General features: G+C 34.5%; 1 protein-coding gene across 2 annotated transcripts in view; it reads right to left on the reverse strand.

Moving 5' to 3' along the window:
• Positions 1-6,731: 6,731 nt before the first annotated feature.
• Positions 6,732-24,969, reverse strand: part of CA13 (carbonic anhydrase 13) — a 48,132-nt gene continuing 29,894 nt past the window's right edge. The window contains exons 5-8 of one of the 2 annotated variants that reach the window (XM_051969958.1): positions 24,020-24,082; positions 21,818-21,973; positions 8,478-8,532; positions 7,250-7,345 (exon numbers count right to left, since the gene is read on the reverse strand). In XM_051969958.1, the coding sequence (XP_051825918.1) occupies positions 8,479-8,532; positions 21,818-21,973; positions 24,020-24,082 (273 nt within the window). In that variant the 3' untranslated portion in view covers positions 7,250-7,345; position 8,478. Of the gene's footprint in view, positions 7,346-8,477; positions 8,533-21,817; positions 21,974-24,019; positions 24,083-24,969 lie in introns of both variants that reach the window. The other variant, XM_051969957.1, reaches the window with a different exon arrangement.

Below are 24,969 nucleotides of genomic sequence, written 5' to 3' on the forward strand. Positions count from 1 at the left end.
TAAGAACTCAATATTAGACAAAAATCAGTGGGAAAACTAAAAAGTTGTGTGTGTGTGTGTGTGTGTGTGTGTATAGCTTATTTTGATGTGCGTATATGTATATGCATCACACATCAAAATAAGCTCTAAATGCTCATTTGATATAAAAGATAACATAAGCAAATTAGAAGAGCAGGGAAGAAATGACTTGTCAGATCTATGAATAAGAGAAGAATTCATGATCAAACAAAACATAGAGAGGTTTATAATGGACAAAGTTGATTATGTAACATTAAAGTTTTTGCAGAAACAAAAGCAAGCAACTAGAATTAGAAGCAGGAAATTGTGTGTGTTGGGAGGAGCGTGGAAATTGTAGCATGTTTTTCTGGTAAAGATTTAATTTCAAAAATATATAGGAATCTGATTCAAATTTATAAAAACAAAAGCCATTACCCAAATAATAAATGGTCAAAGGATTTGAATAGGCAATTTTTTAGATAAAGATATTCAAGCTATACATAGCTATATGAAAAAATATCTGAATCACAAATAATTAGAAAAATGCAAATAAAAACATTTTTGAGGTACCATCTCATACTTGTAGCAGCACAGTTGGAGAAAAAAAGGAAATGATATATTCTGGAAGAGCCGAGGGCAAGTACTTTAACGCACCATATGGAGCTTTAACAACCATTTTGGAAAACATTTTGGATCTATGCCCAAAAATCTATTAAATTGTGAATACCCTTTGACCTAGTGAAAAGTGGTAGATTTATAAGGCCAAATAGATCAAAGAAAAAAGACTAGTACATGTAAGTACAAAAAATTACATAAAAACTCTTTCTTGTGGCAAAGGATTGAAAAATGAAGTAGTGCTGTGTATTGGAGAAAATATGATATATAAAAGTGATGGGATAATATTGTGCTATAAGAAATCATAAAGGAAATGTCAGAAAAACCCAACATTTATATGAACTGATAAGAAGTAAAAAGATCAAAACCAGGAGAACAATTTATACAATTACAACATACTGGTAAAGATAAGTAACACTGAAAGATTTAAAAACACTGATCAACACAATGACCAATCACAAACCCCAAAAGCTCATAATGAACCATGCTATCCCTCTCCAGAAAGAAAGGTAATAGACTTAGAGGACAGACTGAAATATATTTTATTCTATTTCCATTTTTTTTACATAGCTAATGTGAAAATTTGTTTTGCTTTACTACACATATCTCTAATGGCTCTTGTTTTTCTTACCTTCTCAAGGGGTAAGGGAGAGGAACATGAGAAGGAAAGAATTTGGAACTAAAATAAAATAAAGTTTTGATTTGAAAATAAACAAAAGAAATACTTCCCAGAAGATGGATTTCCCAGTATAACAAACACTGAAGGAAGCAACATGGTTCAGTGGGGAAAATACTGTTTTTGCAGTACATCTAGGGGATCACAGATTGACAGACAAAAAGGGACCTCAGAGACCATCAAGGCTTCATGAGGAAACGGAAGCACTGAGAATCAAAGGGTCTAGGATGGAATCTCAATTTTGCTTTGTTCTACCCGTATTTCTTTTTTTCCCCCTCAATAGTATTTTCTTTTTCCAATTACATGTAAAAATAATTTTCAACATTCATTTTTGTAAGATTATAGTTCCAAAGTTTTTCTCACTCTCCCACTTATCTTCCCTCCTCTTCAAGCCAGCAAGCAATCTGATATAGGGTATATATGTTGTTCAATCATTTAAAAACTGTTTTCATATTAGCCATGTTATAAAAGATAAGTCAGAACAAAAAAAAAAAAACCATAAGAAAGACAAAACAAAGGAACAAATAAACAGAAGGGTAAAAATAGTATGCTTTGATCAGTATTCAATCTCATACTTCTCTATCTAGATGCATATCATATTTTCCATCCCAAGTCTACTGAAATGGTCTTAGATCACTAGACTGCTGAGAAGAGTTATATCTATCACAGCTGATCATTATATAATCTTGCTTTACTGTGCACAATGTTCTCCTGGTTCTGCTCACTTCACTCAGCTTCATGTTTATACTAGTCTTTCCAGGATTTTCTGAAATCAGCCTGCTCATCATTTCTTATAGAATAGTAATATTCCATTATATTCATATATCATAACTTGTTCAGCCATTTCTCAATTGATGGATATCCTTGCCACAAGAAAAAGAATTGCTACATTTTTGTACATATGGGTTCTTTTCCCTCATTTGTCCTCTTTGGGATATGAACCCAATAGTGACACTGCTGGATCAAAGGTTCCAAATTACTCTTCAAAATGGTTACATCAGTTCACAACTCCACCAATAATGTATTAGTGTCCTAGTTTCCCATATCCTCTTCAACATTTATCATTTTCTTTTCCTGTCATCTTAGCCAATCTAATAGGTGTAGAGGGCCTAAACTCTGAAGAAGTATACATGAAACAAGGTGTTAACTCAGTGGAATTGATGAGATGATGATTCTCTAGTATACATATACTTAGTATCTAGCATGGTGATGTAATGGTTCTCTAGTTCACATATAATCACTATACTGTAATGATGTAATTACAATAAGGTATATAAGGGCTAAGAATGATTGCAAGAGAGAGACATTCCATTTTTGGCCATCCTCCTGGTGGCTCTCCTGCCTCCTGCACTAAGATCAAGGCTGGTCCTGAGATCCTCCAGAAAGCTAGCCTGAACATTACATGCTTGTATAAAAGGTAAGAGTTATCTAAGAATCAAAGATTTCAAGATTCTGGAAAGAGCAGGAAGGAGCTGGAAAGAATCAGTAGTCCAAGGCCAATTAGGACAAGTAGAATAAGGTAAAAATGAGCTATGACCAAGAAAAGCAATACTAAGATAAGTCCTTCATCCTATAGCGATCTTGGAACAGAAGACTTGACTAACACTACTTTCTCTTGAAATTGAAGTTTTAAGAAAAGGGTCTGTGTTTTATTAGACTTCTCTTTTGGGTCACTGTCTATCCAAAGAGACAGAAATATAATCTACTTTCTACTATCTCTTTTGTCATGTGACTGAGGCATCCATCACAGAGGCTAAGGATTAACTACTGGATAGACATCAATGTAAATTAAGGTAAAGAACCTAACTTCTCCCTAAATATTGGTAATTCACTGTTTGATATCGTGCAACAGTCTCGTCGTGTGTCAGGGAATTCAATGATTCCTGCAGATTTTGAAGTCCTGTAGTAGTTTCATCAACAATTTTTGATGTTCACTGCCATGCTTTTTCAGTGGCCCACGTGGTCAGAGATGGAATCACCAGATGTTTCTTGGATCTTCTCTTTTTTTTGAGGGTCTTCTCTTTTTCTGTCTCTCTCTAATGGACAAGGTGAACATGGCTCGTTGCCACCCATCTGATTCCTTCTCCATCTGTGGAGATACAAGCAAACCCTCTCCCCCAAGCAGTTAGCCTATCTGGTCCCTTCCATTCACCACTTTCTGGGTCTCTCCACATCACCTAGTGATTATCTAAAGATAGTGGAGCTGCTCGCACTGAACACTGCTCTTCTGGTGGGTTATAAAACCTGTCTGCTGGAGCCAGTGCATCTTTGTAAAAAATCAAGAAGTTAATAGTATAAAGAGCTAGATTTAGAAGTTCTCTAGGGTTACCGGTGACTCCCCTTTTCTTTTGTTTTTAAAGGAGCGTCTTAATGTCTCTGTTTCTTCTCTCTGATTGCATGACCTTGAGGATTAAAGGATATGCCAGTGGTGTGTAAAATCTTACACTGTGCACAAAAGTGTGCAAAATGTTTAGAAGTATATGCAGGACCATTATCTGTTTTTATGGCTTGTGGCATACCCATAATTGCAAATGCTTGTATAAGGAATTCAGTGACTACTCGGGCTGTCTCTTTTGCTGCTGGTATTGCAAAAGTGAATCCTGATAAGGTGTCTACCACAACGTGGATAAAAGACAGACAACCAAAAGATTTATAATGGGTCACATCCATTTGCCAAATTTCATTGAGTCTCAAACCACAGGGGTTCTTCCTAGGAGGGAGCATAGAAGTCTGGAAAGGAAGGCAAGCTATACAGGCTTTTATTATGCTCCTTGCTTCCTCTCGTTATTCCAAATTGTAAACGTAAAGCTCCAGCAGCCTGATGATATTTAGAATGAGATTCCTGGGCTTCTTAAAATAAAGGAGTATTGGCTAACATGGTTAGAGGTAGGTATGAGGTAGTTGTTTTAAATTGCATTTCTTTAATCTATAATTATTTAGAGAATTTTTTCATATGACTATAGCTTTAATTTCTTCATCTGAAAATTGTTCATATCCTTTGACCATTTATCAATTGGAAAGTGATTGTTTAGCATGGTTCTTCACTCATGGTAAACCCCTTAAATGTTAAATTGAATTAACTTAATAGAAGTAGATATTTGAGGAAATGGAGCTAATCAAGATAAAGAAACAGAGAAAAATAATTGATGTCAGAAATACTAGATGTTCTAGTTCATGAGAGAAGGGAATGAGGGTGTTGAAGTTGAATGAAGTGCTGAAAAGTTAAGTGGAAAGATGCTACCTCCACCATAAACTTTCCCTTCTATACATTTTGTCTAAAATATCTCTTGTCAATGCCGCAACTAAAGCTGCTTTTAAGGTGTTAGGCCCAATAGCATTCTTTATCATGTAAACCAGCAGATCTTATCCTCTTCTCACTTAACCTGTCTACCCAGTGTACCATGAAATAGCAGCTTACTTTTAAGGGAGAGTGAGGAATGTCTTCCTTTTTTTTTTCCCTTAAGTATTCACAACAACTAGCAACAGGTTCAAAATGAACTAAGATAAGTCATTTGTTTCATAATAATAGCTAATATTTATATCAGATTTACTGTGTGCCAGAGACTATGTAAAATGCTTTATAATTTTCTCGTTTGGTCCTTACAACAATCCTGGTTTTTTGTTGCTCCAGGAAATTGGAGCAAACATTTAAAATACTTGCCCAAAATCACATAGATAGTGTCTAAGGCTGGATTTATTCTCAGGTTTTTCAGAGTCCGGGATCAGTACTATTCACTATTCCATCTAGCTGTCCCCAACCTTTAAATATTCCATTTTGGTGGCATTTGGAGAGGGAGGAAAGAAAAAGGAAAGCAGGGAGAAGAGATGAGAGAAGATGAGAAAAAAGTAAAGAAAGAAGAGATAAAGAGGAAAGGGCAGGGAAGGGAAAGAGAGCTGCTAAGAAGAGAAGAAAGAGAAGAAAGGTTATAGGAGCAAACTTGCATGATCTAGAGCAGCAGTGATGCCAGAAACCAAGATACTAGGTTCTGCAGTTAAAGAACTAGCTTGTCTAGGTGCTGTGCTAAACCTGAGGGTAAATTTGATAAGACAAATGTATAGAAAAAGAAATTCATATATAATGCCGAGACAGTAACTCAGGAACACCACAATTAGGGCCATATTCTCCAGATGTATATATATTCCTAGATTTTCTGAGAAAAACAAGGCTATTTAACCAACTACAAGATTTCACAGTTAACTTTTTCAAACTGGTTTCTTTTTTCAACACAGGTGTTTTTATAACAATTATAACTCAAAAGCATGTGTACAAGTTCAATTAATCAGAATTTAATCAGAATTCCCCTTTAAAAACTACATCATAAAGACATTTGACTTGAGGTTGTTTTTTAACATTAAATTTACTCTTGGTATATATTAGTCTCAATAAGAAATATAAATGTTCAAAGAATTTCAAATTAAATTGAACCAAAATATAAAACACAATTATTACAATTATGTATTTTAATACCAAATTACTCTGAGAAAATATTTCAAAACAAATTCATAGTTAAAATCTATTTTCAAATAAAGTTCAATATTAAACAAATCTGCAAAATCAAAGAAACACAAATCTACAGAATCAACACTTTCTCAAAAAAAGAAAACCCAACAACAAAGAAAATGAATTATAACCATCTGGAGACAGTAAAGTATTCTATTTAGTGTCATTTAATTTATTTAATAGTGAAAGTGAATTGGGATAACCCCCGAGGATCCTTTTAATACCAAGTTACATCAAGTTAAAATAAAGTAGACACCTAGAAAGGCCAGAAAGAAACCATAATAATTGTTCACCAAATGTGGAAGTGAAGTAGGAAATGCTGCACCCCAAAATTTGTGAGTAGAATATATTGAATTTCTGGTAATTTTAGCACCAGCTAGCAGTTTTTTCCCTACTCCTACCCTTTCTCTGAAATAGGATTAGTTCCTTCAGTCATTGGCAAGGGTCTGTTTATGCCATACTCTAGGTGCAGGTTTGCCTGTGAAATACAATGAAGCCTACAAAATCACTTTATAACATCATAGAGAACTCCACACAGTTTAAAAAATTTCTGTTTGTTTCCAAATGAGTTAATAAAAATGTATTTTTATGGCAGAAGTCAAATATAGTATCAAGTAACAATTTATTCTTTATAATACTATTAGCAGATTATTCTGTCACATATTTTATTAGTCATGCTTGGCCTCTAGACTTTTTGATTTATTCTATTTAATCTGGATTTCATCTCTCTAGAGAATTCCCTCCACCAAATGGCAACTGTTCTGCAACTCATAGTATGTATAAGAATAGCTGGGGCACTGAGAGTTTTAGTGACTTGCCCTCCTGCTTGGATGGAAGATCTATATCGACTAATCCAGACTCTCTTAGATGCATTCATTTAATACTTTGCTCCATGTTCCTCAATGATTAATACATTATCCTAAAAAAAAAATTCCAAATATCTAAATTGGCAATTAAGACAAAGATTTATTTTAAAAAGAGACAGCATCCACAGGTTACAATTTAAAAACTCTCAATTAATTGGCTAAACAGATTCATTGGTATTAGGACTAGTAAAATCCTACTAACATTAAAGACAAAATTCAGTTTTTAACTAGAAATTCCTTAAGAGAAGTGAGCAATTTGGCTTCCCTGGCAAGGCGTATTGTTCAGGATACTTTCTCACCAATGGACATGAAGGTAATTTCACAGTCTGAGACAAGACAAACAACATTTAATGCATATGTGCTAACATGCTAATCTGGGGTGACCAAATTACATTTTGCACTAACGATTAAAAGAAGTGTTCTTTCATCATGAATAAATTCAGGACTTCAGTCTTCAAAATGTCATGCCCATAAACTAAATAAGGTTTCAAGCAAATCACTCTGGGTGAATTTAAAAAAGACCCTTCCACAGTCCTATCTATGTGTTTCAGTTATTTTCAGGGAAAACTTTTAGCGGAACGAGGCTCTCACTTTCCGGCCCTTCAGAGGTTGTGGTGGACGGTGGTTGCTCAACAAGAAGGCAGCTGCCTCACCCTCTGCAGTGTACAGAAGACTTCGGAATTTGGCTAGCTGTTAAAGAAAAGAGGCAGATATTTCAACACTCAATTGTCACGCCAACTGGGTAAATACTTCCACACAGAAAGCTGACATACCTAGCACTTAACCCTTGCCAAGATCTACTACAACTCTATGACCAGTCAGTTTGAAACTATATAGTAATTATACTAACATCTCTTTTTCCTCTCTTCTAAATAAATATTATTTATTATTTTTGAATGTCCATATGATGAGATCCTGAATATTGTTTTGGACCAAGAAAAACTAAAGAATTGATCCCTGAGGCAAGCAGGCAGAAGGTTCTGGTAGAGATCAGTTTATCTCCATGGTCCCACCCTTTGGGGAGGTGGTCCAGTCTGAAATCCAAGTTATGCCAAACTCCTGAAACCCACCCTCTGTAGAAATCCCAGTCATGTCCCTGAGGTTAAATTTTCCCTGTAAACTCTACTTGTGGACCATCCCATGGCTGCTGTTCTCTTTGGGTCAGTCCCCATGGCAATCTGCCCCTGGTGTCTTTCTCCTTCCCCTCCCCCACTAAGCTTCCCAATCCCGCACATTACAATAGACCATATCACATATGTTGCTCAGCATTGTTACACACACACAACACTTCTCTTGCCCTACACAAATACAACATAAGCTCCTTGAGGGTAGGCATTATTTCAGTTCTGACTTGGTATCACCAGCACCTCGCAGGCTGCCTGGCACAAGGTAGGTACTTAATGTTGAATACATGAACATTCATTCTCTCTCACTGAGGTGATTTTTCTATATATTGTTTCAACATGGTAGCAAGAGTATTCAAGTGGAAATCAGGTCATAGAATTGTAGATAAAAATTTAGAGAGGAATTTAGAGATCATTAAATCTAACCCCTTCATTCTCTAAATGAGGGAACTGGGGGAGAGAGAAGTTAATTTCATTGTGTCCAAAGGATTAAGTGACAGGACCAAGATTTAAACCCAGGTCCTCTGATACTAAATCCAGCATACAGACATAGGCTTAAAGTCCTGATTTCACTGTTTGACAGATGCAGACCTTAGATAAATCAATCTCTCAGAGCTCCAATGTTTCCATCTATTAAGTGGGAATAATCACTGGACAGGTAGCTCAGTGGGATGTAACTTTAAGTCAGGAAGACCCACCTCAAACACTTCCTGAGAGCCTGGGGACAACCTCTCTAACCCTTACTTTCACCATCTGTAAAATGGTAAAAATAACAAATTAAGATACTGTTGTTAGAGTTGTGAAGACTGAATGAGGATGCACGTAATACACATGGAAAACTTTAAAGTTGGTCCTGGGTTGTCCTGGCCAAAGTATCTAATAGACCATAAGCTCCTAGAGACAATGTTAGGCCTCTTTTTGCATCTCCAAGGCTTAGCATGATCTCTGACACATAACAGATGTTTCATAAATGTTTAAACTAAAGCTTAAAGTCAATAATAGAGGTTGAGCTGCTTTTACTACATATTGTATTCAACTGATATTGGTTGTCGACTTAGTTATTTTTTGGTTTTGTATTTGGACCTAAATGTTTCACCTATAAAGTGAAATAAGAAGCCTCCATCGCAATCCTGATTCAGAAGCTAGCTAGCTAGCTATATGTCCCTGAGCAAGGCCTCTAATCTTTCTCAGCCTCTCTCATTTGTAAAACTGTCTAATAAAAATATCTACCTCATACAACTGTTGTGAGGGTCAAATGAGAAAATAGAAGTTATGAACTTTTCAAATATTAAAGCACTTTCTAAATATTAGCTATCATTACTTTATCAGTTTCAGAGAAAGACCACAATTTCCTAAACTTAAGAGACAGTGTTGTTTATAGTGACCAAGCTTTGTTTAATTCAGTTTGGTATGTCTTTGTTCACCTTTGCTTATGCTGAAAGGGGAATAGTTAAAAAGTGGATGATTAGTTTCTCAAAGACATTTTCTCCAAGAATGTCAGCAGCTGGCATTAATAATACAAAACTGAACTGTTTAGTAAATCAAAAAAAAATTTTATTTAAATTATGTATTTCTATTTCATTTTATCCTATTACATGAGCATCATAAAATCTAAGTTGGAAAGTTGCCCGTAAGAAAGAGTACATTCTGATTAGTGAAGAAGATTCTGTACCTCTCTCGCCAAGTAGAAATTTTTCTTTATTAACAATTTGTCTCTGATAGACTTTGTCTAAAATAGAATGCAGATTTTTTCAGCAATACTGAACCCTGGTTTTTATATTCTTTCAAACATTAATGTAAGATTTTCTTCTTAACTAGAATGTATCCTGAACTATGAAAATTGTTGCCATGTTTTGTAAAACATTGGGTAGAATACTAAGGATGAAAAAAGCACAATGCCATTTAACTTTTAGTTTAGTCTTCAAAAACAAAGGATGACCGATAACAATATTCAGATTATAAAATATTTTGCAGGGATAAAATTTTGTTCTTTTGCATGCTTAATAGTATGCTAAGACTTGGGCTAAGCCTGGCTAGTCAAGTAGAAATTTTTGTATCTGAATAACCAAGAATGTAAATTCCTTGTAAGTAAAGATTGTTTCATTCATTTCATTGTGTACTCAGTGCCAAGCATTGCATCTAACACCAGTTATCAACAGGGTAATTTACTGAATGGGAACCAAAGCAGAAACTGTGTAGTAATAGCCAAAAATGGGGAAGGGAAGAGGGGGGAGATCTTTTGAATAAATGGGCAATATTTTCTCAAAGTCAGTAGGCCCATAGTAAATAATTTGGTACATTCTTCTGTATATGATACACTGTGATATATTAGACCAACTTTCATTAATCACCTATTATATTCAAGACAAAAATTAAGCAATCTCAAGGAGCTTACATTTTACTGACATAAAGAAAAAAGAGTTGGATACTGATGTTTACAACAGTATAAGCTCAAATTAAACTAAGTCTTCACAGTGAAAGTTAAGATTTTCTAGTTACTTGATAATTTAGAGACAACCAATGTGACCAAGAAAATCTCACCTAATTTTTCTTCTCAACTCAAACTCTTAACATATTTCTGAAGCAGTAACACCAGTGAAACTTATTAGAGTATTTCCTGACTTTTTCAGGACATTAATTTCTTTAAAAGTTGGCTTTTCAGTATCCTTCTAAATGATTATCCAAGAACATTTCATGATTTTTCTATATTGCTAGATTTTATGCAAGGTAAATTTTTACAAAACTTTATATTACTTGAAAGAAATTAATAGTGGGTTTTTTTTCCTTTATTACATGCATCGCCACATAGTAAAAAATGTTACATGCAAAGACTATGTCATTGTTCAAGGATATAGACTGACATGACTCCAATATCACTAACAGAAAAACAATGTTTAAAAAGTCACAATGAAGTTGAAGAGAGCTGAGCAATTTGATCCAGTGAATTTCATATGCAAAGTCAATTCAGACAATTTAGGTGATCAAAAGTCACAACTTCTATCATTGGCAATCAAGCTGTGTTAATGACAAGAATGAAAAATACATTCCCCAAAATGTTAGAAAACAGTAAATCTTCTCACTGGCATGTTAATTAGATCAAGACTTTAGCACTTAAGTGTTCTGAGTTCAGGGAAGAAAAATAGGTTTGAGTGAATCAAGAGAAGGTAGATTGAAACACCTGACCTGTACTTCAGGCCACAGCTTCAGTTGGCAAGGTAGAACAATGGCAAAGCTACAGGGAAAAATATTTTGCAACAACTTCCTAAATAAAGAGAAAAAAAAATTTCCCTGCTCGTAACATTACATGGTAGAATGAGACAGGGTCTCAAACACAAATATGCTTAATTTTAAAAAAATAATCTATGAAAACTGAGAAGGAATACAAATGTGGAAGAGGGATCCTAAAATAATTTTTATGTAAAAAAACCTCTTTTACTTGCCAATTTTTTTCTTCCAAGTATGAGGTAAGTTTAAGGTGACATGAAAGCATAGTTTTAAAATATTAATGAAAATGTTAGCAACTAATACTGCTGACACTACATATCACAAGCACCAATGTATACATAAAAGTGTGTTGTTTATTTATATTATAAGGTATCTATATAAAAAACAGTATTTAGTAGCTTTCCCTCATAAAAAGAATTAAATTAGTGACTAGAAAACTCTTCTCAACAGTGCTAAGAACATTTAATCACATTTTATATTTTAATAAATATAAGTGGCCTGCCTCCTTCCTTTCTTAGGTGAGACTGTAGATGAGGAACACTGCATGTATCATCAAGACTTAGTTGATCTGTGGTTTTAAATTGACTGAATTGCTTTTGTCTCTCCTTTTTTTTTTTTTTTTAACTCTTTTGTTACAGAAGGTGATTTGCTCAGTACAAAGGAACAAAAGGACATATTAAGAAAGGAAGGAGACATAAAACACACAATACTAATAAAATTTTGAAAAAATTAAAAGCTTAATGCCATTTCCTAACAGTTGTAAACTCTATACAGAAATAGATTTAAAATATCAAAAGAACCTCATTCCCAATTAAGAATGAACATTTTTGAAAAGTTTTAACACTCTTTAGTGACTATTATAATATTCATATTAAAACATTTCAAAGTGAAACAATTAATCACACTAGTACTCTGCTTTGCAGCTATTCTTTGGTTTAGCTATAAAGAACAGCCATTCTGCAGGGTCTGTGTTCTATCCATTAATTAATTGCCCTTCAAAAGTCAATTTTGGACAAACTATGACTACCTCGTGATTCTTAAGAGCTGTGATTTCTTAAAAACCTATCCAGTTACAATTAGGAGGAACAGTTTTATATGTAAAATGATGAAGCCAATGCTAATTTTGCCACTTTGCCACTTATTACCTATATGATGTAAGGGCAAATCACTTCATTTCTTAGTGCTTTGGTTTCCTCATTTGAAAAATGAGGAGTCCCCATAAATCCTCAGCATTTTTATACATCACCAACAAAACCCAACAGCAAGAGATACAAAGAGAAATTCCATTCAGAATAACTGTTGATACCATAAAATATTTGGGAATCTATCTACCAAAGGAAAGTCAGGAATTATATGAGCAAAATTATAAAAAAGTCTCCACACAAATAAAGTCAGACTTAAATAATTGGAAAAATATTAAGTGCTCTTGGATCGGCCGAGCGAACATAATAAAGATGACAATACTCCCTAAACTAATCTATTTATTTAGTGCTATACCAATCAGACTTCCAAGAAAATATTTTATTGATCTAGAAAAAATAACAACAAAATTCATATGGAACAATAAAAAGTCGAGAATCTCAAGGGAATTAATGAAAAAAAAATCAAATGAAGGTGGCCTAGCTGTACCTGATCTAAAATTATATTATAAAGCAGCAGTCACCAAAACCATTTGGTATTGGCTAAGAAATAGATTAGTGGATCAGTGGAAAAGGCTAGGCCCACAAGACAGAATAGTCAATTATAGCAATCTAGTGTTTGACAAACCCAAAGCCCCTAACTTCTGGGAAAATAATTCATTATTTGATAAAAACTGCTGGGATAATTGGAAATTAGTATGGCAGAAATTAGGCATGGACCCACACTTAACACCATATACCAAGATAAGATCAAAATGGGTCTATGACCTAGGCATAAAGAACAAGACTATAAATAAATTAGAGGAACATAGAATAGTTTATCTCTCAGACTTGTGGAGGAGAAAGAAATTTGTGACCAAAGATGAACTAGAGACCATTACTGATCACAGAATAGAAAATTTCGATTACATCAAATTAAAAAGCCTTTGTACAAATAAAACTAATGCAAACAAGATTAGAAGGGAAGCAACAAACTGGGAAAACATTTTCACAGTTAAAGGTTCTGATAAAGGCCTCATTTCCAAAATATATAGAGAACTGACTCAAATTTATAAGAAATCAAGCCATTCTCCAATTGATAAATGGTCAAAGGATATGAACAGACAATTTTCAGAGGATGAGATTGAAACTATTACCACTCATATGAAAGAGTGTTCCAAATCATTATTGATCAGAGAAATGCAAATTAAGACAACTCTGAGATACCACTACACACCTGTCAGATTGGCTAAGATGACAGGAAAAAATAATGATGAATGTTGGAGGGGATGCGGGAAAACTGGACACTAATGCATTGTTGGTGGAGTTGTGAACGAATCCAACCATTCTGGAGAGCAATCTGGAATTATGCCCAAAAAATTATCAAATTGTGCATACCCTTTGATCCAGCAGTGTTTCTATTGGGCTTATACCCCAAAGAAATACTAAAGAAGGGAAAGGGACCTGTATGTGCCAAAATGTTTGTAGCAGCCCTGTTTGTAGTGGCTAGAAACTGGAAAATGAATGGATGCCCATCAATTGGAGAATGGCTGGGTAAATTGTGGTATATGAATGTTATGGAATATTATTGTTCTGTAAGAAATGACCAGCAGGATGAATACAGAGAGGACTGGCGAGACTTACAAGAACTGATGCTAAGTGAAATGAGCAGAACCAGGAGATCATTATACACTTCGACAACGATATTGTATGAGGACATATTTTGATGGAAGTGGATTTCTTTGACAAAGAGACCTGAGTTTCAATTGATAAATGACGGACAAAAGCAGCTACACCCAAAGAAAGAACACTGGGAAACGAATGTAAACTATCTGCATTTTTGTTTTTCTTCCCGGATTATTTATACCTTCTGAATCCAATTCTCCCTACGCAACAAGAGAACTGTTCGGTTCTGCAAACATATATTGTATCTAGGATATACTGCAACATATCCAACATATAAAGGACTGCTTGCCATCTAGGGGAGGGGGTGGAGGGAGGGAGGGGGAAAAAAATCGGAACAGAAACAAGTGTCAATATAATGTAATTATTAAATAAAAAATAAAAAAAAAAAAAAAAAGAAAAATGAGGAGGCTGGGCTGGAGGATCTCCAAGATTCTCCCAGTTCTCAGTCTGTGATTCTATGATTGGTTGAACATTTTCCAAGAGGCTTTAAAGAATCAATCATGCCCTTATTGAAGTATGTGAGAATCAGGTCCCTCTGTATTTAATAAATTAATCATATCCTGGTAAAATTAACAAATAAGAGAACATGTGAGATAGGAGAAAAATCACCTTGACATCTGAAGGACTTTTATAAGGCTGCAATACACCTGACATGCTGAAAAACATTTATTGGTTAGCTGCCATCTCACTCAAGCATAGCCTACTTCAGATTTCTACTGAAAGGTTAAATAAACATTTCTAGGTCTTTTGCCTCAACCAAAATCATATATTTAGAATGGCTAGGGGCTTGGAAGCCATCTAAGCCAGCTCTTCCATTTTACAGAGGAAACTGAAGTCAAAAGAGGTATTGGCTTATCCAAGGTCACACAATCAATAAGAGTCAGAGACAGGCCTTGAACCCAGGTCTTCTTATTCCAGAGTTAGGTGTGCTTACCATTGTACTAGGCTGCCTCCCATCCCAAGGAAGAACAGGGACAAGAGAATTCTGAGGAACATCCAATGCAAATCGGGGCATGTTTGAAGCTCAACAGGAAAATGATGCCCAACGTCTGTTACTTGGTTAGAAGCAGTCAGACTTCATAAAGCAGTCCAGTTCAGATGAGATAAGGATGCTAGGGAAAATTTCCAGGGATGGCACATTTCACTCGATAAAATAAAACAGGCTAATGCCAAGGGGTTTTCTGAGGTAGCCTAACTTTATCATTGTTATTAATCAACTAGCACTTATTAAGTGCCTCCTATATGCCAGGCACTATATTTGCTAAGCACTGGAGAAACAAAGAAAAGCCAAAGACAATTTTTACTCTTAAGGAGCTCACAGTCTAAAGGAAAAGACAATATACAAATAACTATATAAACAAGATACAGTGGGTTTAATCGGAAATAATATAGAATGAAAACATAAAGATTAAGGAAGAATCATTCCCATATGCTTTAAAGTCTACAGAGCATTTTCCCTATAATATCCTTATGAGATAGGAGGTACAAGAATTATTATCCTCATTCTATCACAGAAATAAAACTAAGGGGGAGGGGGGGTCTTAGAGATCATCTAGTTCATCCTGCTCATTTTATAGATTTTTATTTTTTTTAAGAGGCAGCTATATGGTACAAGGATAGAAAATAGACCCTACAGTCAGAAAAGCCTAAGTTCACATCCAGCTTTAGACTGAGTGACCCTAGACAAAGTTTGTCACTGCTTGATGCTTCAGTTTACCAAAGTATAAAATAAAAATAATAATGACATCTACTTCTTAGGGTTCGTGCAAGGATCAAATAAGATAATATTTATAAAGCATTTAATACAATACCTGGCATCAGTAGTCACTTAATAAATGTCTGGTTTTTTTTTTCCTTTTTACACATAAAAAACATGGGGCCAAAGAGTGAAGTTATTTGTGAAAATGTCATACAGGTAAAGATTAAGGGAGCCAGAAGTAGAACCCAAATCTCTTGGATTCTAGTCTGGTGGTCATTCCAGTTCTCGAAAAAAATTTCTAAAAGTTAAACCATCTTGTAGTGATTTAAGAGTCTCAGGAGGGCTTTATTATTATACACATTTTAGAGATAAAAATAAAGCATACAGGTTAAATAATTTGACCATTGTCATTGAATGCAGGTCCTACATCTCTAAACCTGAGCTCTTTCTATTATGTCATGATATTTAAAATGCAAGTCAAATACTTATTAACATAAGTTTCTTGAGTGTAGTGGATATTTCATTCCAGCTCTTAGCACAGTGCCTAGCACATAATAAATCTTTGCTTACTACTTGAATAACTGCTTATTAATATACCAGTTAAATGGTAAGGTACACAAAGTAAAAAGAAACCCAAATAATCCCTACCCTTAAGGAACTTACATTTTTATTGTAGGAGTAGGGATAAGAGAGAAAACCATTCCTAAGTAAATAAATAGAAAAATTTTCAAAAATAAATGCACATTAATTTTGAGTAGGGAAAAGCAGTAACAATTGAAGGAAATCAGGAGAGATTTTATGTAGGAGATGGTATCTGAGACTGAATTAAAGAATTTTGGAGGTGGGTATACTCGTAGCTCTCATGTAATCATCCTGTTTCATGGATGAAGAGAAGACCAAGAGAAATAAAGTAATTTATACAAGATTATATATAGATAGTTTGTAGCAACTCTTTTTGTAATGGCAAAGAATCGGAAACTTAGTGGATGCCCATCCATTGAGAATGACTAAATAAATTATGCTATATGAAGGTAATGGAATATTATAATTCTATAAGAAATGATGAACAAGCTGATTTCAAAAGACCTGGAAAGATTTATATGAAGTGATACTGAGTGAAGTAAGCAGATCCAAGGCAGCATTGGCATACTAACAACAAGACTATGAGATAATCAACTGTGATGGACTTAGCTTTTCTCAGAAATGAGGGGATCCAAGACAGAGATGGAAAATGCCAATTATATGTGGAGAGAATACTATGTTGAAACTGAATGTGGATCAAAGCACAATATTTTCACCTTTTGTTTGTTTTTTTCTCTTTTGGCTTGATTTTTCTTTTTTTTTTCTTTTTAAAAAATAATAGCTTTTTATTTTCAAATACATGCAAAGATAGTTTTCACCCTTGTAAAACTTTGTATTCCAAATTTTTCTCCTTTCCTTCTCCCCATCCTCTTCCCTTAGACAGCAAGTAGTCCACAAGAAAAATCAGATCAAAAAGGGGGAAAAAGGAAAAAGAGAAACAAAAGCAAGCAAACAAAAATGGTGAAAACATTATGTTGTGATACACATTTAGTCCCCATAGTCCTCTTTCTGGATGCAGATGGTTCTCTCCATCACAAGTTTGTTGGGATGTTGGAGCTGGCCTGAATTACCTCACTGTTAAAAAGAGTCAAATCCATCAGAGTTGATCCTCACAATCTATGTATAATGTTCTTTTAGTGCTACTCAGTTCAGTTAGCATCTTAGTACTCAGTTCACTTAGCATCTCCTGGTCTGATTTTTCTTGTACAACATGACAAATATGGAAATATTTTAAAGGACTGGATGTGTTTAACCTATATCAGACTGTTTTCTCTCTTGAGGAGGAAGGATGTAAGGAAGGGAGGGAGAAAAATTTGGAACACAAAGTCTTAAAAAAATGAATGCTTAAAACTATGTGTGTTTGGAAAAATAAAATACTATTATAATTTTTTTAAAGAATTACACACAGATAATGGGAGAATTAGATTCAGAACCTATATCTCCTAACTGATACTCTATTCTTTTGAATATTCCTTATAATCATAAGGAAAGTGGAATACCTAACTAATTCTCGGGAATCAATTTCAATTTGTATGGCAATGTTTACTTTCAAATGTCTTCCACACAGAAGATCGGGCTAGGTAGGGGTTGGATTAAATGGCTTCTGGGGTCCTTTCCACATCTGTGATCCTGTAACTAACTTCTTTTGATCATCAAAACAATATTTTGGATTAGACAGAATATGCATGATCATCCCCATTTTATAGATAAGGAACTGAGGCTTAGAATTGTTACATGACTTATCTGAGTCACAAAGTTCTCAGTAGCAGGATTCTTGAAAGGACCCAGGTCTCTTGGCTCCTTATTTTCATTTAATGATACAAATAAGATAACAGATATCTGTCATTCTCTGTGCTTTATGTATGGTAAATGATAACTCTGCAACTATATCTACCTAGTTGCCTCTGGTGACAGGACTGGAGGGCAGCCTAGGCAAAGTTAGCTAACGTAACAAAATCACAAGATTTAAGAGTTGAAAAAGACCTTTCCTCATTCTCCAGAAGAAGAAATATAGGTTCTCTTTGAGGTTAAGTGAATTGGTTAAAGTCATGCATCTAATAAGAAGCACATTCATAAAGTATGGATCTTATTATTATCACCTTTATGTTATATTTACAAGGGCTCCGTGTATGTCATCCATCATAAGGCTATGTTCTGTGGCACCAATCCAAGGCAAGGAAGCTACCTAAATGATTCAATTCAATTCCACAAATGTTTATTAAGCCTCTACTCATATCTAAGAAAAACAAAACAATATTCCGCATGGAAAGTCTCTCTTCTCTTGACCTGCACAACTGTTCTCCCATTCTTTCTTCGTTCCCTTCATTTATGCTAGGCTCTCTGGCCCCTTTATTGGGGTGTGGCCCAAGAACCTGTGTTTGGACCAGACAGGTAATTCGGTAAATACCAGGGAAAAGAATCATAAAACAATTCCTTCTCTGGAGGAACTTGCTACTAGGAAAGGTTGGGGAGAAGGCCCAAAAAGGAATCAACTGAAAGTAGTTTAAGGAGGGTGAGAACACAGACAGCGATATCAGGAAAGATTACCTGAAGGGAGGAAAGTCACTGCAGTTACACACACAAAAAAACAAGAAATGGGCTTTTGATTAACAAGTAGGCTAATCTGACTAGAATGCAAAGTGCTTGACAGGAAATGATATGAAAATGAGTTTGAAAGGTAAATGGCAGCCAAACTGTGGGACACTAAATGCTAGATGGAAGAGATTATATTTTATCCTTAGGAGCATTAAATATTTCTGATCAAAAGAAGTATAGGTCCTACACTGTGTCTTAAGAATATTAATTTGGAGCGAAGAACGACTAGAAATAGGACTCTGTGGTTATTACATGAGACTCTCATATACGACTAGAAACAGGACTCTATGGTTATTACATGAGACTCTCATATATATATATATATGTATGTATGTATGTATATGTATATATATTCCTTTCTCTAGTCAAAGTGGCCTCCCTGCTATTATTCTATTATTCTCCTGTTTCTATGCCTTTGCCTTTATCTCTATAATGCATTTCTTCCCCCTCTCTACATCTGAAATCAAAGCATAAAGTGGTACCTTTTCTACATGTACCAGACCTAAAACAATATTATAAAGCATCTGTCATCAAAACCATTTGGTACTGGCTAAGAAATAGAGTAGTTGATCAGTGGAATAGATTAGGTTCACAAGTCACAATAGTTAATAACTACTGTCTAATCTAGTGTTTGTATAAACCTAAAGACTCCAGCTTCTGGGATAAGAACTCACTATTTGACAAAAATTTCTGGGAAAACTGGAAAATAGTATGGCAGACACTAGGCATTGAATATATAGCACCCTATAACAAGATAAAGTCAAAATGGGTTCAATGATTTAGACATGAAGGGTGATACAGTAAGCAAATTAAGATAACAAGGAATAGTCTACATCTCAGATCTATGGAGAAAGAAGGAACTAATAACCAAAGAAGAACTAGAGGACATTGTGAAAATCAAAATGGATAATTTTGATTATATCAAGTCAAAAGTTTTTGTACAAACAAAATTAATGCAGACAAGAGTAGAAGGAAAGCAGAAAACTGGGAATTTTTTTTACAAAAGGCTTCATTTCTAAAATATATAGATAACTGACCCAAATTTATAAAAATACAAGCCATTCCCCAATTTATAAATGGTCAAAAAATATGAACAGACAATTTTCAGATGAAGAAAATCTTTCTACTTATATAAAAAAATGCTCCAAGACACTACTGATTAGAGAAAAGGAAATTAATACAACTCTGACATATCACTACAGGGAATTAATACAACTCTAACATATCACTACACACCTCTCAGATTGGCTAAGATGACAGGAAAAGAAAATGATAAATGCTGGAGGGGATGTGGGAAAACTGAACACTTGCATTGTTGGTGGAGTTGTGAACTGATCTAATCATTCTGGAGAGCAATTTGGAACTATGCCCAAAAGGCTATCAAAATGTGCATACCCTTTGATCCAGCAATGTCTCTATTGGGCCTGTATCTATTAAGAGTTCACAAAAAAGGGAAAAGTACCCACATGTGCAAAATGTGTGTAGTAGCCCTCTTTGTAGTGGCAAGGAGCTGGAAACTGAAGAGATGCCCAATCAGTTGGGGAATAGCTGAATAAGTTATTGTATATAAATATTATTGTTCTATGAGAAATGATCAGAAGGATGATTTCAGGAAGGCCTGGAGAGACTTACATGAACTGATGCTCAGTGAACTGAATAGAACTAAGAGATCATACATAGCAACTAGATTATATAATGATCAACTGTGATGGACTTGAGTCTTTTCAACAATGAGGTGATTCAAGCCAATTCCAACAAATTTGTGATGAAGAGAAAGGCCTGTGGGGACTGAATGTGGATCACAATATAGTCTTTTCACCTTTTTTTGTTGTTGTCTGCTTGCTTTTTTCCCTATCTCATTTTTTCACTTTTTTATCTGATTTTTCTTATGCAGCATGATAAATATGAAAATATGTTTAAAAGAATTGCACATACTTAACCTATATTGGAACTTGCTGTCTATGGGGAGGTAGCTGGAGAGGAAGAAGGGAAAAAAGTCTGGAACATAAGATGGTTTTGCAAGGGTGAATGTTGAAAACTATCTTTGAATGTATTTTGAAAATAAAAAGCTATTAATAATGATAAAATAAAAATAAAGAAGTGCCACTTTTAGATATAGCTTGTCCTACTTTCCCATAATTGCTAGGGTTTTCCCCTAAAATTTTTATTTTTTTAAATCTAAAAACTTTAATATCATATTTTATATAATTCTCAAGCCTCCCACAGCACCCTCTCTTCTTTCTGTCTGCTGAGAATATCTCCAGTACTACTCCCAAAAAAACTCTTCTTCATCTCACATCACTCCTCTTTCATCTCTATATCCCTTGAAGAGGCAGCCCTTCTTGTCAACTCCTCCACAAGCATCATCAACAGATTATTCCACTATCATTCTCAGTCCTCAATCACTGACTTTTTTTCTATGCCTCTTATAAACATGCCCAGGTCTTCTCCATCCTTAAAAAAAATTATGTGAATGATCAATTCTATTAGCTATTATCCCAAATCTCTCTTTCTCTGCTTGGTTAAACTCCTTGAAAGAGCAATCTACATTTGCTGTCTTCATTTCCTCTCCTCTCATTCTTTTCTGAGGTATTACCTTCTGAAAACTGGTTTTCAACACCATCATTCAAATGAAACCATATTCTCCAGTCACCAATTACTGAGTTATCATATATAATGGCTTTTTCTCAATCCTCATGTTTCTTCTCACGTTTGCAGATCTATCGCTATAGATGATTCTCCTCTTGAATATTCTCATCTCTAGGGTTTTGTTACATTGCCCTCTCTTGACTGTCCTGCAATTTTATCCAATACTCTCATTTTTCTTTTTAGCAGATGAAAAAGTTGAAGGTCAAAGAAGTTAAACATTTTGCCAAAGGTCAACCAGATAGTAGCATAGGCAGGACTTGAATCTGACTTACTCTTTTCACTCCATCAAGGAGCTTCACTGATAAATATGTAAACTGAAACTTAAGATAGTACTGAAAACTCCCAGAGAGTTTCCTTTGAAAACAAAAATCAACTTAGATACTAGCTGTGTGACCCTGGGCATATCACTTAAACCCAATTGCCTCATCACCCCCCCCCCCCCAAAAAAAAAGATGAAATTAGAGAGGGACAAGGGGAAGGGTACCTGTTGAGAGCTGATATTTATAGGCTGCTTTAAAACTATCCAAGTGACACTCTCCAAAAGAGGTGGAACTGTAAGGGAGCCTGGGTATGTCCAGTAGTCCCACGATGGAGGAAGTAGAGTTGTTGGATCAAAATTGGTGAAACGGATTTGTTTACCCTGGAGAATGAAGAAAGAGAGAAAGAGAAAAAGAGAGGGAGAGAGAGAGAAAGAAGGAAAAAAGGAAGGAAGGAAGGAAGGAGGAAGGGAGAGAGAAAGTCTTCTGATTACCAGGTATTACCTTAATTAGTAATGCCAAAAACATAAAAGATGTATTTGGCCAATAAATAATATAGTTAAACAACTTACTTCTTGTACAATTCAGTACAGTATTGTATAGTATACTTTAATTATACTATATAGTTTAATAGATAAATACACATACACACATACATACCTATATATACACGTGTGTGTATGTGTGTATATATATGTATATATATACACACATACACACACGTGTATATATATATAAAGCTTACAGAGTTTATTACAAAAATAATATAGTTTTATTGTTTTATTAAATTGTTTTATTAAATTGTTTTATTAAAACAAATAAATTTTGATTACCTTTACAGAAATGTCCTTTAAAGCATTTTCATAAAAGTTAAATGGGCTAAGATTCCCCCATCAGTGGGATCATTATAAATAATGACATTCATCAATTATTCACATACCATAGCTAATTAAAACTTATTACACTCTACAAAAGAATAGTAGCAATAGATCATTTCTTATTTACTGATCATTACTCATTCTAAGGCTTCTCCAAATCTACACTATTTTTTTTTCTTTTGACTATCCTTAAAAGAAAGAAACATAAATTAGCAGAAAGAAAAGTTCTCAGAATTTCCATCTAAAATAAATTTCTCATGCAAAGTGGATAGTTTTGATTATATTAAGTTAAAAAGGTTTTGTACAAACAAAACCAACGCAGACAATTTTAGAAGGGAAATGGTAAACTGGGGAAAAAAAATTTACACTCAAGGGCTCTGATAAAGGCCTCATTTCTAAAATATATAGAGAATTGACTCCAATTTATAAGAATACAAGCCATTCTCCAAATGATACACGGTCAAAGGATATGAACAGACAATTTTCAAATGAAGAAATTAAAATCATTGCTAGTTATATGAAAAAATTCTCTAAATCACTATTGGTCAGAGAAAGGCAAATTAAGAGAACTCTGAATTATCACTATACACCTCTCACATTGGCTAAGATGAAAGGAAAAGATAATGATGAATGTTGGAGGAGATGTGGGAAAACTGTTACACTATTGCATTATTGTTGCAAATAGATTCTACCATTCTGGAGAGCAATTTGTAACTATGTCCAAAACGTTATCAAACTGTGCATACCCTTTGATCCAGCAGTGTCTCTACTGGGTTTGTATCCCAGAGACAATAAAAAAGGGGAAAAAATTCACAAGTGCAAAAATGTTTGTAACAGCTCTTTTGTAGTGGCAAGGAACTGGAAACCGGGGGGATGCTCATCAGTTAGAGAATGGCTGAATAAATTATGGTATATGAAATTATGGAATATCATTGTTCTGTAAGAAATGACCAGCAGGATGATTTCAGAAAGGCTTGGAGAGACTTGCATGAACTGATGCTAAGAGAATTGAATAGAACCAAGAGAACATTGTACAAAGCACTAACAAATTAATGTGATGATCAACTGTGATGAACTTGGCTCCTTTCAAAAATTCCAATAGACTTGGGATGGAAAGAGACATCTACATCCACAGTGAGGACTGTGGGGACTGAATGTAGATCATAGCATAATATTTTTGCCTTTTTTGTTCTTTGGTAGCTTTTTTTTCTTTTCTCATTTTTTTCTCTTTTTGATCTGCTTTTTCTTGTGTAACATGATATTTGTAGAAATATGTATAGAAGCACTGCACATATTTAACATAGATTACTGGCCTCTAGGGGAAGGGATGGGAAGAAGAGAGGGAAAAAATAATTTGGAACACAAGGTTTTGCAAAGGTCGATGTTGAAAACTTTCTATGAATGTGCTTTGAAAATAAAAAGCTTTAAAGAAAAAAAGATCAAATAAAATGAGTTCCTTTAGAAGAATTATTTTAGATAAGATACTTTGAGAACTTTCCTCTAAAGCATGTTACTATCTACATGGGGAAAAAAAAATTACAAGTAATTTACCTTTTCCTTAATGGAGTCCAAAATATCAGTAATTTTCTGCAGTTGTAGATTATGTTCACCAATCTGAAAACAACACAATATATAGCTTCTCAGGATTACACATGTGCCATAGTACATTTCAGCTATCAATATCAAATTCTCTTTGAAAAAAATGGAATTCAAAACAAGGAGTGTTCATGAAATAATGATTTACCTGTTGACCTTATCATTATGGATGAGACAGAACAAGAAGATATTATTATATTATTACTTAACCAAACAGTCAGTTTAGTTCTTTATCCAACAAGAACTTCTATTTTTTTTTTTTAATGAGTCATTATGGAGTAAGGAAATTAACTCTAAAAACTGTAAGAAGCTTGATGTTCCATTTTCAGTCATGACACTTTCATTGTTTAACCAAGATATAACTTTCCAGGTAATACCAGCTACCACTGTAATCAAAGTTTTGGTCAAAATATCCCTACAATTTGGGGACCCAAACTCATATTTTCTTTTCTTTCTTAATTTTTTTTTTTTTTTTTTTGCTGAGTCAATTAGGATGAAATGACTTGTCCAGGGTCACACAGCTAGGAAGTATTAAGTGTCTGAGGCTTGATTTGAACTCAGGTCCTCTTGACTTAGGGCTGGTGCTCTATCCACTGCACCACCTAGCTGCCCCACCAAACTCATATTTTCAAGATGCAATGCTTTCATTTACATGCATGTAGATGACAGGATCTGGGGCTTTTTGTTTTAACTAAAGTGAAAATGACCTCAGAAATATCACTAATCTTCTGGGTCAAAAGACTATGAACATTACACTAAATAAAAGATATTTGGATCCTCTGGTTAGATCATGCCACTATCAGCAATCAGCTACAAATCCTTTTCCTACTTTTTAAAGCTTTGGTGTCAAAGTACAAAGTATAAAACTTCAGTTTTCCACCACCCCATCATGGAAACTATCTATA

The sequence above is a fragment of the Antechinus flavipes genome, chromosome 1 (assembly GCF_016432865.1).
Source record: "Antechinus flavipes isolate AdamAnt ecotype Samford, QLD, Australia chromosome 1, AdamAnt_v2, whole genome shotgun sequence".
Taxonomy (NCBI): Eukaryota; Metazoa; Chordata; class Mammalia; order Dasyuromorphia; family Dasyuridae; genus Antechinus; species Antechinus flavipes.